Source organism: Mastomys coucha, unplaced genomic scaffold (genome assembly GCF_008632895.1).
Source record: "Mastomys coucha isolate ucsf_1 unplaced genomic scaffold, UCSF_Mcou_1 pScaffold9, whole genome shotgun sequence".
NCBI lineage: Eukaryota > Metazoa > Chordata > Mammalia > Rodentia > Muridae > Mastomys > Mastomys coucha.
In genome coordinates, this window is record NW_022196915.1 from 85,332,611 (window position 1) to 85,351,202 (window position 18,592).

General features: G+C 41.6%; 1 protein-coding gene across 14 annotated transcripts in view; it reads right to left on the minus strand.

Annotated features, from left to right (window-relative positions):
* Klf12 (Kruppel like factor 12) overlaps window positions 1–18,592 on the minus strand; it is a 411,614-nt gene that overhangs the window by 122,253 nt on the left and 270,769 nt on the right. For all 14 annotated transcript variants that reach the window (XM_031362759.1, XM_031362763.1, XM_031362770.1 and 11 more), the window contains one exon: window positions 7,651–7,786. In XM_031362759.1, the coding sequence (XP_031218619.1) occupies window positions 7,651–7,786 (136 nt within the window). The remainder of the gene's footprint in view (window positions 1–7,650; window positions 7,787–18,592) is intronic.

Genomic DNA, 18,592 nt, shown 5'->3' on the forward strand with positions numbered 1-18,592 from the left:
CAGTTGATAAAATGCCCATTTGCAACCTCTCTGTGAGCAGTACTGTCATGGGTGTTACAAGAAAACAAGCTGAGCAAGCTTCGAGAAGCAAGCCAATAAGCAGCATTCCTTCATGATCTCTGCTTCAGTTCCTGCCTCCCGGTCCTGGCTGTGAGCTCTTGCCCAGACTTCCCTAAGTGTGGGAGTGTAGCCACAGAATTGTAAACTAAAATTTAAACTTCCCTTCCCATGTTTTCTCTGTGTGTGTGTGTGTGTGTGTGTGTTAATATTTTATGATAGCAGTAGAAACTCTGAGATTCATCTCTTCCTGTAAACTGAGCATAACCTTATCAGAGGTATTCTCTGTATATCCTACAAAAATCAGGTACATTGCCTCCTACTTCCACACTGCCAGGGAGCAGATTCTCTTTCCTCCATTTGTGTAAGTCTCCATGAGTCCTCGAATTCCCAACTGTCTCATCCTACTTTCTCCCCTCCAAAACAAGTACAGTAAGATCAGTATGACCAAGATCACAAGACCACAACTACCATGACCGGTGTTTGAATGCTTTTCTGGTGTTCAAAACAGGAGCTAACCAGGCACTGTATTAGTTTTGTGTATGCAAAGAAAGCTAAGATATATTATCTGTACACTGAGAATGAAGCATATTGAAAACTGTGTGTGTGTAATATGTATGTGTGTATAATGTGTATGTGTGTATGTGTTTGTGTGTATGTATTTATATATAGTACTGATATTATGAGATACATTGTCCACCTTGGGAGTTTGTAGGCCACAAGGCTGTACTGTTCATATCCAAGCTGATGTCACTGGGACTTTTGGGGGTATGGGGTCAGTCTGTGCAATCACACCCAGCTTTCTTGAAACTGACATCTGTAAAACAGTGTTCATGCTTCTGTTACAAAACAAAAACAAAAACAAAAACAAAAACAAATCCATCAGGGGCTCCTGCTGTTGAAAGTATGAATTCATCCTTCCTGATCAAGATTCTAGCTTTCTCCAAGCAGCCCCACTGTCTCGCCTCCTCCCTCAGTACTGCATCAGTCATGACGAATTTCTGCCTGACACCACATGACGAAGCTCTGCCCTGCTCCAGTGTAACACAGCTGTACTTACATTCTCTCGCAGCAATGCCTCAGCTTTTTACCAGACTTTAATCTCGCGTATTTCCACTATGAGTGCCGCAGAGTCAAGAGCTACGAGTTCTTCTCTGTCTCTACTATGTCATACAAGGTTGAATGAATGAATGAATGAATGAATGAACGAACGAGTGGCTTGCCTAAGGAATACATGGCTTAATTTGGGAATCCATTAAACTATTCAAATAGTAATTAGCCAAACTTCATTGCACTTTTTATACTTAAAGAGAGACCGAGGTGTTCCCACACAGCAGATAAAGGGGCTTCAAGTGGACATACGTTCTTCATTTTGCTCTTAGGCATTCACAGACTCAGTTATGAAGTCATTACTATTTTTTTTTTCATTCTTAACAGATTGCTGAAATGATGCGGGACAAGCATGTTCTTTAGTTTGCAACCATTTTCAATAAACCAGGATTTATTGATTTATGGATAGATTTAACTTTTTTTTTTTTTTTAAAGAAAAGAGCTGTCAAGCTGCATTTCGTCAACTGCATTTCTTCCACTGGGCGAATGTGATTGATTGGTTCCTTATTTACCCATCAGCACTGGCAAGCTAGACAAGCTGTGTGCTCAGTGGCTACTGACAACTAGCCTCTTCTCTCATAGCTCAGCCCAAGCCTTAGTAGGACCTGAAGTGGGGATTTGGAAGTATTCCACATCTTACTAGGATTATACAATGAAAGCATAGATTCATCAAATACAGCCTGGGCCTGGGAGGGTTCTGAGAGCAGAACCTGAATTACTCAGCTCTTTGGAAATAGAAAGCAAACAGGAATTGGCTCTGGCTTTTCCTCAGTGCCCAGTCAACCCACTCTTAGCCTCTCAGAAGAGACATAAGCATTCTGAAACCTTGCAGTTGGAACAAGAAAGTGGAAGGTGGTACCCTTTCAGCCCACATGTATCCCATCCCCAATGGGCAGAAGCAATCTTAAAAAGAACACGATTTAGGAATCAGAGACATGTCTGCATGTATGCTGTACTAAAACGTACCTCCAGTCACACTCCTCCCCAGCAGTAGCTTTGAAATGTTTACTTAAAAGGCACTTTACCATTTCACATTTTATTTCTTCATCTTTCAACATAATGAATGGGGCTGTAGATGATAAATCCTCTTATTATATATCTGAGAGTATACCTGACAGAGTTCTTTCTGCCTTAATGATAACATACTTAAGATAAAAATGATTTTCAAGTGCTGAAAGTGTACAGCCAGCGCACCTATGCTGATGCCGACTGCACTTCAGCACTCAAATGCACAGGACTGACTTTAAAGCCACCGCTACAGAAAAGTAGGGGCTGCAATTGTCCCGCCCTCAAGGACGGCCAGGGCTGCAGATGTCTTGATTTGACTATGAACTCTGTAAACGACTTCCTGTAGGATCACTCGAGACCACAAGCTTCTCCATGCCTCTGTTTCTTTCCTACCACAGAGCAAATGAAATCAAAACTGTAAAGAGTTCTCAGAGAATTTGCCAACTGTAAACCCCCTGAATAGCTTTTCGTTTTTTCCTTCCTCATCTCCATGACTGTTCTCGGGTGTGATTCAAAAGACATCAACAGAACCATTGGAGGGAAATCAAGGAAAGCAAGGGCGTGGTAACTGTTCAACAAGTTTGCCAGGGCAAACATGCAGATGATAGAATAAAAACACCTGACACTACTGACTGACTGTCTTGGATCATTAAATTCAGTTTTCCAAAGAAGGTATCATGATGTGTAGATTAGCCATGGGGATGCTTGCAGGAAACATGAGGTACCTAACTGGCTATGGTATTTTCTTTCAATGCACCCTTGTGCCAATGAAGTACAAGATGTAAGTTTAATTGTTTTCTGAAATTTATGAATTGGCTTCTTCCTGAAGAGTGGTGTTTCACATAAGCCACACAATAAACCAGGACAAGGGGAACACTGAAATCATAGACGTGGCTTGAATGTGGTGGATAACAAGCTGTTTAAGATATTGGAGCAGGGGCTTACCCTGACTTGGTTGTCTGCCTGTCTGGACTGTCTTGTCTGGCCTCGGAGAGGATGCGCCTAGCCCTGTTAGTGACTTGATGTGCTAGGGTGAGTTGGCAACCTGGAGGGTGGGGCTCCCCATTGTCAGGGGTGAAGGAGAGGGGATACTGGGAAAATGGGGCTTAAATCCTGCAATCAGGATATAAAGTGAATAAATAAATAAATTAATGAAAAAAAATCTGTTTCATTTTAACAGGGATTGATGTTAGGATGCTAGTCAAACCATCTTCATCTGCTTCCTGAAAGCGTCACCCTTCCCGCCTCAGGTTCAGTCTAACAGAGATCCTTGTCTCAAATATTGCTCTAGCATCTTGATCCTGGTGAGGACAGAGATCCCTTTAGGGAGGGCCCCACACACATGCTGCTCACTTACGCTGGAGGTTATGGAATGCGCCTAGTCTGTCTACATTAAAAGGACCAAGAATGTTCAGAACTTAGAGAAAGAAGAAAGAGAAGACAGGAAAGGTTCTGGGTAAACCAGCCTTAGACTCAAAAGTGTACTTATTTCAAAAACTTCAGTTTTTGCCTCGCAATAGAGTTAATTATAACAATTCGCTCTAACCACGTGTCTTCACGCTTCTTCCTCTAAACACTTATTTCATAATTGTTTGCCAAGGTGTCAAGAGGGAAATGACCGCATTTTTGCATTGTGCAGGGACCTGGGGGTTGTGACAGAGACAAACCAGATGTTCCATGAGTGTCGAAGTGTTTCTCTCAGATTCACCGAATACGGGGTGGTTAGCATGCAGTGTCTATAAGATTCCACTAAGAAAGTGTCCATCCGTGAGTCATTCCCTGTGCAGCTTAGTTAAATTCACTGACTGAGCTGATGAGGGGGTGGAGGTAAGATTAGTGAGCATAGTTAAGGTATTCCTTTTAAGACTTCAAGAGGTCAGTGTTCTCTTGAAGTAAATCCATTCAAATGGAGGTGGCCTTGGGTTGCCCTTTCGTATTTGAACACAGACCTGAGGTTCTGGGGGAGAAAAAAATGCATGCTGGCTAGTAGCTTCTAGACATCAAATCAAAAGAAACCATTTATTTTGAACCCCAAATTCACTTTAAAATTCTTCTTTAAGAATTAATAAAATAAATTTACTACTAGGAGGAGAATTGTTAGCAGAGGAATGCTTATTTGATATATTCCAATGCTAATACAACAAGACATTACATAAAGGGTCAAGCTATCCTGCCTGGGAACAAAGGTCCCTGAAAGAACCACACCTTATACGAAACCATCTGTGAGGCTGATTAACTGGTTGGACTTCAGTGACCGTGGACAGTCAGGAATGCTGTAAGTCCTGAGTCAGATCATTTTGAGCCTATCTTTACTGTCTCACTTTTATTGACCACTTACCACCCTCTCTTATATGCGGACTAACGTTTTTGTGACTGTTAGTACAGTTTTTGAACAGTAGAAACAGAACCCATGTTTCCACCAAGCAAAAGGCTAAGAATGCTACCATCCGAGGCCAGCAGCTGACGGTTCCCCACTTTGCTCTACCCTGCAGGTCTGATGTGCCTACCCGATAACCTTTGAAAAGTATCTTCATTCATGAATTGCTTCATAATGTTACTATGAAAGTTAAATCCAACTATTATCAAATGAAATTTGGGGTTACTTGCATCTGTGCTTGGGCTGGTGTCTCTCATACAGTTACAGAATAAATTGTCTCTTAACCTTCTTGTGATGAGAGTTGTGTTTTGTATGTCGCCACGGCAGCCCACGAAGCAGTATTGTACCTACATGAGTACAGAAACTGTCTTAGTTTGATTTCTAGGAAAAAACACCATGACCCAAAGCAACTTGGGCAGGAAAGGGTTTATTTCAGTTTATAGCTTATAGTCCATCCTCCAGAGAAATCTCAAGGAACTCATTGTAGGACCCTAGAGGCAGAAACAGAAGCAGAGGCCATGGACAAATGTTGCTTACTGGCTTGCTCCCTGTGGCTTTCTCAGACTCTTTTTTTTATAGCACTGTGGATCACAGGAGGTGGTTCTCTCAGCGAGCCTGGCCCTCTCAAAACAAAGTCATTTATCAAGAAAATACATCTTTCTCCCCCAAACTTGTCTACAGGCATTTCTCATTTGTGGTTCCTCTAAGATAACTCAAGTTTGTGTCAAGTTGACAAACAACTACGTGGTACAGGGACAAAGAGTTTCAGCTGGAGATAGCTGCTCTGTGGTTCAGCATCTTGCTAGGGGCCTTCAACAAAAGTGTGACTTAGAGCATTTCATCCCTTCCAGTGTCAATCTTCCTGAATGTGCTCGCCCTTACACAGCTCCCTGTTCTCATGGCCATCTCTATATTACTGCTAAAAAGGAGTAGGTGGGCAAATGTTGGATGTATCTTAGACCACGGCTCCATTGCTCTCTAATTGGAGAGATAAAACATAAATTCATTCCCCACGGTTTGAAAATTCATCATCAGTCCACAGCAAACTTTGATTTCATCATCTTTTTCCCTGGCTCCTTCTCTACCCAATAGTGTCCAAGAAAAGTTTACAAATAAGGAAAATGGACACACACCCCAGGAATCCTTTAAAATCTTCTCATTTTTTACATGCTAAACTAATGTTTTTAATAGATTGAATTAACACTGGGCATCAAGATGGAGAAGCAAGAAAAATGAGACAAAAGAGAAGTTAATAGTGACACAATATGTGTATTAGAAATTTGAGAGAAACTAACAGCTAGAACTCAAATTCACAAATGAATTTTCAAAGTGAATACTGGGTAAACCAATGTACAGAATTTTCTATAATTTAACATGGACTATATTTGTGTTACATTAAAATTTCAATATATTAGTAAAAGTTTGGAAATATCTCTATACTTAGCAGGCCCTTTTGGGATATCCTAGTTGTTTCTTTCAAAAGTATCTCTGTACTTCCAAATGCTTGCATGCAGACTCATACCTGAAGGGCGGTAAATTAAGCATTGATGGATTCAGGCATTCTGCAGCTTTCCAGGTGATAGAAGCCCAAAGAGTGCTACCAGTCTTTTAATGAAAACACCAACATGAATAATAAATCTAGTTCCCCTTAGTGTGCATACACATTTTACAGAAAAGTTTCAAGGACTTATATTTTTATACAAAATATTGTAGCGTGAAACCGCATCTGCAAAGCATATCAAAGAACACCTACTAATTTGTGGAGTTAATCAGACAGAACAGAGAAATACAGAGTAGGATGGGAGGTTGCAAGAGCTGGGATGTGGAAAGACTGTCAACTAAAATTTAGCTCTGGGGCTGGAAAGGTAGCTCAATGGTTAAGAGGGCTTTCTGGTCTTACAGAGGACCAGGGCCCGATTCCAAACAATTATATGGTGGTTCACAACCACCTATTACTCTAATTCTAGAGAGTCAAATATTGATTCCATCTTCTGCAGGTACCACGAATGCATGTGGCATATGGATATACATGGGTATATACACTCATACAGGCAAAGTACCCATAAAATAAAATAAAATAGTCAATTTTAAGGATACTCAAGAGAAACAGAAAAAAGGCATCTAGAGAGATGACAGACCCAGTTATTAACTTGATGATGGCAATCAACCCACAGTATTGAAGCATATCACATCAGTGAATTATACATTTTCAATATGTACAGTTGTGTCAGTTCTATCTCAACAAAGTAAAAAATAAAATTCTACTGAGAAATACACATGGAGCAGCACAGGTTCTATTCTAAAGAGTTGACAACAATACAAAGTCAGTTGATTTCTACAAGCAAAAGTTGATTTCTAATCCATGGTCCCACTGAAAGAAAACAAAAAGAAGGGAAAAAAATCCCTTGGAAAGTTATTCCTGATTCCTATTTCCCAAAGTCCCAACATAGTATCCTCCAAATTTAAATCTTCCATAAGCTGCTCAGTAGTTTCCTATCAAAGGAAGAGAAGAAAGGGGGGCTAGAGAGATGGACCAACAGTTAAAAGCCTACCGTGCTCTTGCCCTGTACCCGTTCTCAGTCCCCAGGATTGGCAGCTCACACAGAACTTACTGTAACTTCCGCTCCAGGGACTCTGATGACCCCTTCTGTCCTCCACAGGTACCACAGTCATGATCATACACACATTTAATTCAAATGTACAAGCTTTTTAAATTATTTTTTAAAATCACAACAAAAATCAAAGTAAGGACACTTATAACTATTGCCCCTGCATTTGTACATGAGTAGTTATGGTGCTAATTGGACACAGATATGTGAAAAGCACATTTTCTTTCCAGAAAGTAAGGGTGGAAGGGCTGTTTGAAAAGATGCACAGAGGTGATGTCTAGCAGAACAGAACCTCCCCACTCTTTTGAGACATTGCATTCTTCACCCTAACTCACTCCCAAAGGATTCGGGCCAAATGGACAGACACAGTCATGTGTGCCCAACCAGAGCTAAACCGACATGCCTGAGGAACCAGAGACGCTCCGGTCCCATCATCCATTGGTCCATCCCCTTGCGACGCTCGCTCCATCCTGAGAACGCGGTACTTACTCTTGTACTGCTCTGGCTATGGAAAGGGCCGTGGATCCAGTTTCATTAACGCTATCTAAGGTCACATTTGGCAGGTCATCATCATCACTGTCACTTTTACTCTGTCTGGGAGATAGGCCTCGGGGCTCCATTTGTGCTGGGAAGAAAAGGCATATAGAATGAATTACAATTAGTGTGCAGAACTGAACTTCACGCTGGACCAAGGTCGAGCACAGAGTAACGTTCCTGTGTATTTCCCACCAGCAGACTCCTAGACACTGCAGGAATCAGTGTTTTGTGTACTGAGCACTCAGAGACACCTTTCCCATGTTCACAATACCTACATTAAACTGAAAGAGTTCCAGGTAAGCTTCTGGAGTAGAAGCCCCCAATCTCAGTAAACTTTAATATTGCCAACCCAGTGCAGGCAGTGTTATTCGTGTGGCTCCTCAGCAACCATTTCACCTGCTGCCTTCCCTCTCTGCTTTCTTCTACTGATAGACTTCTGGTCCTGTCACTTTTCATTAGCACTTTCCCTGGAGGAGAGAGGACATGATGTAGAGAAGGTGTGGCTTTCAGGCTCTCGTAAGAGGTTAAAAAAAGAACGAAGTTGACATGACTAAAATAAAGTTTCAGGCTGTTTCTTTTTCCTTTCTTTCTTTCTTTCTTTCTTTCTTTCTTTTTTTTTTTTAGTAAATTGTTACCACATAGTTTATCAGTTTCCTATGGAGTGGAAACATGAGTACATAAAAATGGCGGAGGCGGAAACGTCATGCACTTCTAGTATTTGTTTTACGTGCTTTGGAAAGTGTACTCTCGCCTCTCTCCTGACTACAGCTTTTAAAAAGACCTTTCCAAATCTGATTCTCCTCCTACCATAAACTTCTCAAGGTGTGAAGCTGATGTTCTGACCCTGCTGCCTGGGATGGACACATTTCAGTGAGGGGTGTAGTGTAATACAACACAGACTTTTTAAAATTAGAATTTTCTACCCCGGCCCCCTTAAGTAGCTTTAGCAGTCATTGCCTAAAATTGCCTTCGGTGCTCTCCTCCCTCAGAAAGCACACACATCTCCTCAATGAAAAATGTCCTTACTCAGGGGTTAAAATATATTCCAAGCCACTCAGCTCCAATTCAGATCATGGTTCCTCAAAACCACCACTGTCTGCAATGTAAGGCAAAATGTACTTCATATCAAGGTTACAATGACATCTGGGTACAGCTAAATTTCAAGTCAAGATTACAATTGCAGTTGGGTACAAGCGTATTTAAAATTATGATTAGCATGGCATTTGGATACAATTGAGTGAAAAGACACCTTTTATTTTTCAAATAATTTATCTTTTACCTGTGCATCCTAGACTACCAAGGAAATGCTGGCATTTTACTATGTTTCCGCCAGGGACAGGCAATTGTGGTTGTACGCAATGCTTCCAGTGTGGCTAAGAAAACTAACCCAAGTGAAGGAGCTGCTATTTGTTGCATCTGGAGAATGCTAATGTAGCTCATACACCTTTTGCTTCTATGTCCATGCAAGTACAAATGCTCTTTGTGAAATGGGATATCTGGGTAAATATTATATGAGTTGATTCAAATACTCTACAATCACAGTCTTTTAGTGCAGATAAATTCCTCATTGCTCTCTACCCAGAGATTCTGGACACTTTGTCATAACTTAAGAGCTGGGGTTCTCTTCACTATATAAGGATATTGCAGCCATATTGTAGATAAATCAAGGACATTGCCAAATATCCTACAATATTCTGGAGGGTTAGACATCCATTAATATAAAGTTTATCAGTCTAAAATGTCAACTGTGCAAAGATTGAAAATTTTACCGAGAGAGTTAAGATTTTGGAGAAAGGGGGTGTCCCATGATATGGTGTTCAGTTGAATAAACGTGTTCTAGTTTCAAAGCCACTGACAGAGAAACACGGGCACACATGGGATCTCCTACATTCTCTAACCTTGTCCTCAAGTAAAGCAATTCACTGTCTTCGGAGTGCAAGCTAAGGGTCTTCTAATACAGAGTTCTCTTGCTCTGTGGCCAGGGATTAGATCAATAACTAAACAGAACATACAGCACAGGACCCAGAACAATGACCAATCAGAATATAGCATGGGACCAAACAAACAAACAAAGATGACAACAACAAAAAGACATCTAGTCAGTAGAAAACATGCCCCAAAAGTGGGATTACAGATAATCTTAATGTGAAGGGTAGGGTTCTATCAAACTAATAACACACAGCTTAACTGTTCAGGCAATCTAATGGTATATTATTAAGATTGATTTGGCTCTACTCAATAAGCTGGTTCAGTGAAACTTACAAACAATATCTGCCTCACATTACTTAGTGGCACGATTTTAGATCATGTGCTACTAAGTGAGTCCATTCTTATGTGTATACTATAGAATATGCTATACAAAGTAACATGGCTACTGTCTTAGTCAGAGTTTCTTGCACAAACATCATGACCAAGAAGCAAGTTGGGGAGGAAAGGGTTTATTCAGCTGACACTTTCCACATTGTTGTTGATCACCAAAGGAAGTCAGGACTGGAACTCAAGCAGGTCAGGAAGCAGGAACTGATGCAGAGGACATGTAGAGATGTTTCTTACTGGCTTGCTTCCCCTGCCTTGCTCAGCTTTCTGTTTTATAGAACCCAAGACTACAGCCCAGGATAGCACCACCCACAATGGGCCCTCCCCCTTGATCACTAACTGAGAAAATGCCTTACAGCTGGATCTCATGGAGACATTTCCTCAACTGAAATTCCCTTCTCTGTGATGACTCCAGCCTGTGTCAACTTGACACACAAAACCAGCCAGTACAGCTACCAAGGCACATAAGATCCAATTTTGTGAGACTACTACTGTACAAGCTGTCTGCTGTTGATGTGAACACTGCTCAGCATCACATGGCTATCCTGGGAAGATACTGACCAGCTCGTAGGATGGAAGGCACAGGACTTATGGAAGATATAAGCATTTTAGCTAGGAACTCATAAATGGTTTCTTTCTGGGTCATTCCATTCTAGCATAATTCATTTAATGACTGTTTATAACTATTGAAAGCCAGCCAAGAAAATTAACAGCAGATCCATCTAGGCTTCCAACTCCTGACTGTGTGCCTCTATATGTGCCTGTAATGTCAAGAGGAGACCACTGAAAGTTGCTGAAGCATTATATACAATGATGCCTTTGCTAAGGTATCATGATCAGCTAGTCAAAGAACAGGGAGTACTCTAAATCATGGTGCCATTTTCTTAAAAAAAAAAAAAAAAAAAAAAACTGGAGCTCTCAAACACAAAAATACAACTTGACAAGGCTACAAGTGGTTAAGCAAGAGGTTGAAGGTCAAGTCTCACTGTAGGAAACATACCAGAAAACGTGGAGAGGTGTTACAGGACCATGTAAATTGTGTGCTGTTTATAGCTAATCTTGAGTACAAAAATATGCTAAAGGAGTTATCTGTTTGGATGCACTTTTCAGGAGGATCGTGCTTGAGGACTTCTTTCCAATATTTTCAATAAATATTATGAAATACATCTGCTTCCACCATGCTGGGAAATTCTTCATACGCATACCCTCAGCCAAGCTGAGAAAATAATCAGAAAGGCTTCCTAAAATTTGCATTGCTGATTAGGTCAGATGATTAGCTTATCTACATACTTGCATAATTCCACTCTATTTTTATTAAATGTGGAATAGGGACATCTCATCCAGTTAACCTCCATTAGTCTTTGCACGTCTAAGCCCACACAGAACGGTCTAACTATCTTGGTAGTCATTTAGGACAACGAAAAACTTTCTTTGGCAACCAGAAAATAGATACTCTCTCATATTCCCTCCCTTTTTCCCTCTCCCTCCCTCTTCCCCCTCACATTTACACGTTCACACAAATACACACATACAGAGTTCTCTAAGTTAAGAGAGCAGGACATGATCTATAGTTGAAAATAATTTATCTTTGCCATGGTAGTATATACCTTTTCTAGCATGCAGGAGGCAGATATACAAGTATTTCTGTGAGTTCAAGGCTAATATGATCTACAAAATGACTTCTAAGGCAGCAAATATTACATCATAAGATCAAACCTTTCCATAAACACATATGTACATACACACACAACCCTCTCATATTTAAGATTTTACACATTTGAAAACCGGAAAAATGGATTGGGATGTTTGGAGAATCTTAGTTCTATGGAGTCAACTAGCCCAGTCCAACTTAGTTGTATGGGAAAATCTCAATACATGAAATTCAGCAGACTGACTTCCAGTTACTGTCTGTGATATGTAAATTGTCCGGTGCCACACCCTTCCATGGCCACTTCCAACAGTGACCCTGCTGGACTCTCTGGCTTGTTGTGGCTAATGCACATCAGTAAATGCAACACAAGTTGGGGCTTGAAAAGAACCTGATGCTTTGGGCTCTTATTCTGAGAAGCAAGTCACCATGGGAAGGAGCGTGGACAGACTGCTTAGCTGGCCACCAATCCCAGCATGTAAGTTGACCTTATTTCACAAGCTTTTCACATTCCACTCACCAGAAGACCACATCTGAACCAGGCACCTCAGATGGGGCCAGTGTAAAAATTCTGACTAAACCTATTACCAATTTTGATCCGAGGAACTGTGACCACCCACGTAAGATACTTACTATTTTAATCCACCTAATTTAGGGGCGGTGTCTTATCAGCGATGGAGACAACAGCAAGGCAGTTCTTTTTGTCAATGGGCATCTTGTGCTCAGTAACAAAAGCCAAAGGGGAGCTTGAAATGACACCTGACCTCTGTACTGTCTGCTTCTCAGTTAAAACCCTTCTCATGCATTTCCAGGTGTTTCCTCCTGAGGAGCACCATCTCCAAGCCTCAGCTTGGCTCAGGAAACATTCCCGCATTCTATCGGGCATAGGGTAGATCTTACTGCCAAATTGAGCACTCCGCAGCTTCCACTCTCAGCAGTATACTTGACAGCAAGTTCATCTGATGCTTCTTTTAAGTTGAGTAGCCACCCAAAGCTCTAAACCCTCTTCAATACACTTAAACTTCTTTCTCTGCCATGTAACAGTGGACTGGCATCGACACAGTTCACCAGAGTACATACATGGTCCTTCAACCGCCTGTTTTCACAGCCTGAGCCCTATAAGAAAATTAGACACGTCAGCTGAAGATCACCTGCCTATTTGTGCCTTTGCTTGTAAAGTTTTCCATAAATGATCTTATTAAATCTACATAATAAAACAATCTTTGAACATACCTTAAAAGATAAAGACTAGTATGTCCTTACAAAAACAACAGCAGAATGAGGGCCAGGAGGATGTGGTTCAGTGGTAAAGCTTCTCCCTAATGTGCATACAACCCTGGGTTTTCTTGTGAGCATCACATCAATAAATTAAATAAATAAATAAATAAATAAATAAATAAATAAATAAAAGAATAGATATCAGAAAGAGGTGTAGAATCCCCTTTCCTAACTACTAGAGCAGAAAAGAGAAGGTACCCAGAGCTGGTACGTGGATGAGGCAGCTGGGAGGGTAGCGGCCATTGTACTAGGAGGTTGTATTTTCCTCTCTTTCAGCCAATCACACTGCCTGCCCAGCAAGCATGTTCACTTCACCAAGGCCAAAACATGTTCACTTAGAGAAAAGCTGGCTTCCAGGAGAGTTGGTTATGATGTTAGAATGAAGGGCATGAAAGGGAAATGAAAGAAAGGGTTGGTGAGGATTCTGTTTGAGGAATGTTCAGTCTCTTGGGGTAGCTGATCCTGCCTTGACATAGTCTAAGCAGTAATTATTCCAAAAAGGACTTGCGGAAATGTAGCATGGAAACTCAGCTGTGGCTTGAGAAAATAGGAGGTGACCTCTGACCATATCACTTGCAATCGGCAGACTTTAGGCAATTGATTTCACGTCGTTCATCCCCAATTCCCCCCACTGCTATTGCCTAGTGGACGTTAAGGAGGTAAGTAGCATGTGCGACCTGGTTAGTGGTGGCTAGCCTCGTGGTCAGCAGTCAATTATCACACTGTTAACCCTGGCAGTACTTAACTGCTTCTTCAACCACAGTGTGAAACACTACTCCCGAACCCTCGCCATCTCCAGGAATATGCCACAGAAGTAAATTTCACTTTCTTCAGTTCAGACAAAACTTAATGGAGGCACGACATATGAAAACCTTACCAAGGATGTTACTTCTCTTGACACAAACCTCCATTTATGTACTGAGTTAACCAATGCTTTACACGACAGTTACAGGTAGCAGGTACCCTTCTGAGGGTTAGTGAAAGGTCAGTGCCCACCTTCCCACTGGCAGGGATTATGGTAGCAGTGGTGAGGCAGATGGCAAGTGATGCACATATAAATGAGAAAAGAAGCAATGGAGGCAAGGGAAGCTATCCTAGGAGTGATTACATATGAACAGGAGCCTGGAGGAGTAGAAAGATGCTTGTACATGAACTGATTTGCTGCTGTTTGGGCATAAGGGTCATCACCAGGATAGCGAACAGCAGATGCTAAGGCTCTGAGCTGGCTGTAGGATCTAGACGCTCTGGGTTCCCATCAGTAGCAGGAAACAGCTGGAGCTAACACAGGGGGAAAGAAAGAAGTAGAGCAAAAGCAGAGGGAAGTGTTTGTGGGGCAGCACATAGTTCTGGGTAAGAAAGGAAGACACCGGAGGGTACAGAGTAGAATTCATGCACTGAATTATGGTCTCTGCTGAGGATCCCAGCTTGGTGTGTCGGGGTGTCAAGGGAGACACCCATACTCGGGAATCATCAGTGCCAATATTAATGTTCTTCAAAGTCTGCACTGACCATTCCACCTTTGGTCACTTCACAATGTACCCAGTTGAACACAGGACATCTGTGTGTGCTGTGGAGTGTGCCCTTCACGCTGCTTCTGTACAACTCAATTCCTGTGCTTTCAGATTCTGAGTTGTCCAAACAGATGGTTTACTTTTCTGATGCACCAGGACATGATGAGAGAAACAGCCCAAAATAAATAAAGCTTGGATCACAGTCATGGCAAGTTTCACGAACAGAATCCTGGTCTCCCTATCAGCATCCTAGGCCTCCATGCCTCTCACTTGTTTTATTTTTTGCAATTTCCCCTCAGTCACCTCCTCTATAGAGAAGGGGCTGTGGCGGGCGGTGGTTGGTGCATGCCTTTAATCCCAGCACTTGGGAGGCAGAGGCAGGTGGATTTCTGAGTTTGAGGTCAGCCTGGTCTACAGAGTGACTTCCAGGACATCCAAGGCTACACAGAGAAACCCTGTCTCGAAAATACCAAAAAAAAGGGGGGGGGGCTGTGTGTGAGCATGGGACCCCACATGAAGACTTAAAAGTTTCATCAGTTTTTTTACATCCTGAGATGTGGCTACTATCCAGATATAATATGCAATTTTATTCATTTTTTCCCTGATTCCTATCTGTATACTTGACAGCATAATGGCTTCCACTAAGATTGTCTTAAAAATAATCTCATAGTGTCTGTAGAGTTCCTTCCTGCAGGGTTCGCTTCTCCATGACAGCACTGCGGGTCCTGTGTGGGCCACTCAGCACTGTAGGCTTACTGGCTGCATTTTCAGGCCCAGTTTCGCCTTACAACTCCCTCCCTCCTACGGCAAAAGAGATAGAAAAATTAAGGCGTGGGGGAGCTGCCACTTGTTTTGTGAATAAAATTTTATTCATCTCTTCCCGTTTTTTTTTTTTTTATTTGATCAGTTTAGTGCCACAATCTAAGGAGAAACTGCCACAAAACCCATGTGGCTTTCCTTTTTTTTTGAGAGGTTCCTTCGAGGCAGCTTTGCTGACTCTGTCAAGGACTACTTCCTAAGCACCGTCGTTCTTGGTCCCTAGGATTATCTGTCCTACAGTTTCCTGAGCCATTTTCTGCATAACCCTTGTTGAGCGCTGCCTTGGCCTTTAAGCTTCACTCCTCGTCCCACGTATCTTCCATCTCTCTGCTGACCATCTACCCTGCAGTGTCGTACAATGAACGGGTTCCCGTTTTCAAGCTGTAGCCTCATTTCTGAACTGCAGCTCTTCTTTCAACATCCTGCTGGACCATTTCCCCATGAGGACAATCAAAAATCATCTCAAGTTCTACCCTTCTGCCATGTTTCTTAATTACAGCTGAGCAAGCCCGTGTTCCAGGCTCCACACCAGCACTCACTTCAATAGTCTCTTGTCTGCCATCATATTAGCTACTCATTGTTTTCACTCTCACCTACAGGTTTTCCTGAAGCCCCACCCCCTTTAGTTCCATGCATCCATCTGCCCCACACAGGATCTGTCTAGGGAGGAATGAGCACAAGCCTTTGAAACACTGGAATGTTTCCTACCTTCTAATAAATAAGGTCCAACATTCAACCCTGACTTACAAAGACATTTGTGTGAGTTCCTGGTTGTACTGTGTTCATGGCAGGACTGGCCAGGTCCATCAACAAGCGCTCTGAGAACACTGGTCTATTAGGTCATAGGCTAGGCTAGAACAGCTGATGGCAGAGGGCAGACACAGCAGGTTTTCCTGTTCTCCTATATACACTCTGTATTTGCATTAGCTTCTGGGTAAAGCTCATCTTGGGTTTGTGAGATCTTCTTTTTGAGGAAGGCAGGGTGACAACAGAAAACGTGGTCTTGGACTCCTGCCGGCAATTGCCTGGTACATTGAGTGCTGCTGTGCTTGGAAGGAAACAAGCGCAAGACTTGGATCCTGGTGGTTTGTTTTTGTTTGTTTTCTGCAGTAATGAAGAAAACAGAATTTTCCTTGATAAAGAGCAGTGGCATTCACATGTGGCTGACTTTGGGATACATATGGCTCTATATTCTTTTTTTTTTTTTTTTGGTTTTTTTTTTTTTTTGGTTTTTTGAGACATGGTTTCTCTGTATAGCCTTGGCTGTCCTGGAACTCACTCTGTAGACCAGGCTGGCCTCAAACTTAGAGATCTACCTGTCTCTGCCTCCCAAGTGCTGGGATTAAAGGCATGCACCACCACTGCCCAGCATGGCTCTATATTCTTAACATCATCCAGTTATGTTTTTCAAACAAAGAGCTGTCAAGTTACCTCATCACTAAACACTGGTTGTTCCTGGGGCCAAACAGCAAGGCTCTGAGAGCTTAGATGTCTCATTATAATCCAAGTGGCTTTGCCTGCTGCCAGGAGTGTAGATTTGCTTCCTCTGTGCCCCGTGTGGTCAACCCATCACACCCAAGGACCCCTGGCTGTATCGATTCTGCATTATCTCAATGCCTCTTCATTCAGTTAAGTAGTGAATACAAATCATAAACAGCATTTCTTTTCCATTATTCTCACATACATCTATCTAACCTTGATACAAAAAATATTACACAGTGAAACATTTGACATGAGCGCCAGAAGCTAAACTCTGTTGCCTATCTTTCATGTGTACAAAATGAAGGGCATGTATGGCATTTCTTTTAACAAAGTATATACAACAGTATCATATTCTAATTTGCTTTATTTAGTTCAACTTGGCATGTGATATCTATTTGCATTTTTCATTTTGTTGGTTTTCTCTATTGCAGTCTAACAGACTGCACTCTATTGTAACAAAAATTGGGCAGTTTTTTGAATGGTTCTGCTATCATTTATTCTCATAATGAAAATTAAGTTTTCAAAATACTGCTATCAATGCTATCACAAGCTGCTTCACCAAATATAGCTGAAAATTTGGATTTGGTTTAATTCATATTCATATGGACTTATCGAATTGTTCTTCAAAGTGGCTGAGCCAACTTAAGTTCCCTGTGATGTGGGCACACGCTTTAGCCTCCTATTAGATTAAGGTCTCCAGATTAAAACATTAGTCTAATGTCTAAAGCCATTCCAACCAGAAGATTTCGTCTGCTTGGTGTCTTGGGAAGCTGTGGGAAGGATAATCACAAGTGTGAGGCCACAGGAGGAAGGAAAGAAAGCATATTCTTTATTACTAGGTTCATCAAATTTGTATGAGTTATAAGTATAGGCTACATTTTTCTGATTTTTTTAATTTAATATTTATTGAACTTTATTTTAAGAAAAACAAAACCCCACTGCTTTGTCTTCCTGGCATGTATTGTTGCTGAAAGTCTGCTCTTCTAAACTCTTTCGCCGAGAATCTCACTAGGTGTTCTTCATGCCTCCTGCTTGACTCTCTCTGCTCCATTATCAGTCAACCTCTGGATTTATGGTAGCCTGTCAACACTCTGAGACTCAGCATCTCCCTCGATTTTCATAGGTTTCAAGTTATCTCTGTCGAGTTCTGCAATGTAATCTGTTCTTGTCTAAGAGTGGATATTGGTATCGTTTCCATTCCTGTCTAGTTTCTTTTTCACTCTGTCTTCTTTTTTATGAATTGCTGCTTCCTGGCTGAAGTTCTTCTCAATGTGATCTTTCAATCTAAATATTTTTTGATTCAACATTTCCAACACGTTGCCATTTCCCAAACAACAACTTCAGAAATATCCTAGATCTATCTTTTCTTGTACCCTTAAAACCCATTTGTTTTATTGAAGGGACTGCTGACCAGGCCTTTGGACATTCTCAGCCTGTTTCCACAAATGGTCCTCTGATGCCTCTCCTCCACATCTCAGTGCATCCACTCCTTCACAGACAGATGCTAAAGCTATCACCCTAACCTCTACCTTCTGCAACTTTCTGGGTTCTGAAGCTTGCAGTAAATGTACACCACATAGCTTCTTTCAATTTGTAGTTTCATTATACTGCATTCCTGTCCTACCCTCATACATAGTGTACAAACAGTACCACAGCAAACCCACAAGGAAATGAATAAATCACAACAAAGGAAACAAACAAACTAGCAAGCAAGAAAACACAGTGAGACAAGTCTATGTGACAGACAAGCAGGGGCTTATGAAAACTGCATTTGTGAACATGCTTTATTTCCACATCTATGTGTCCTTCATTTGATCATATCGACTTAGCCATCCTTTTG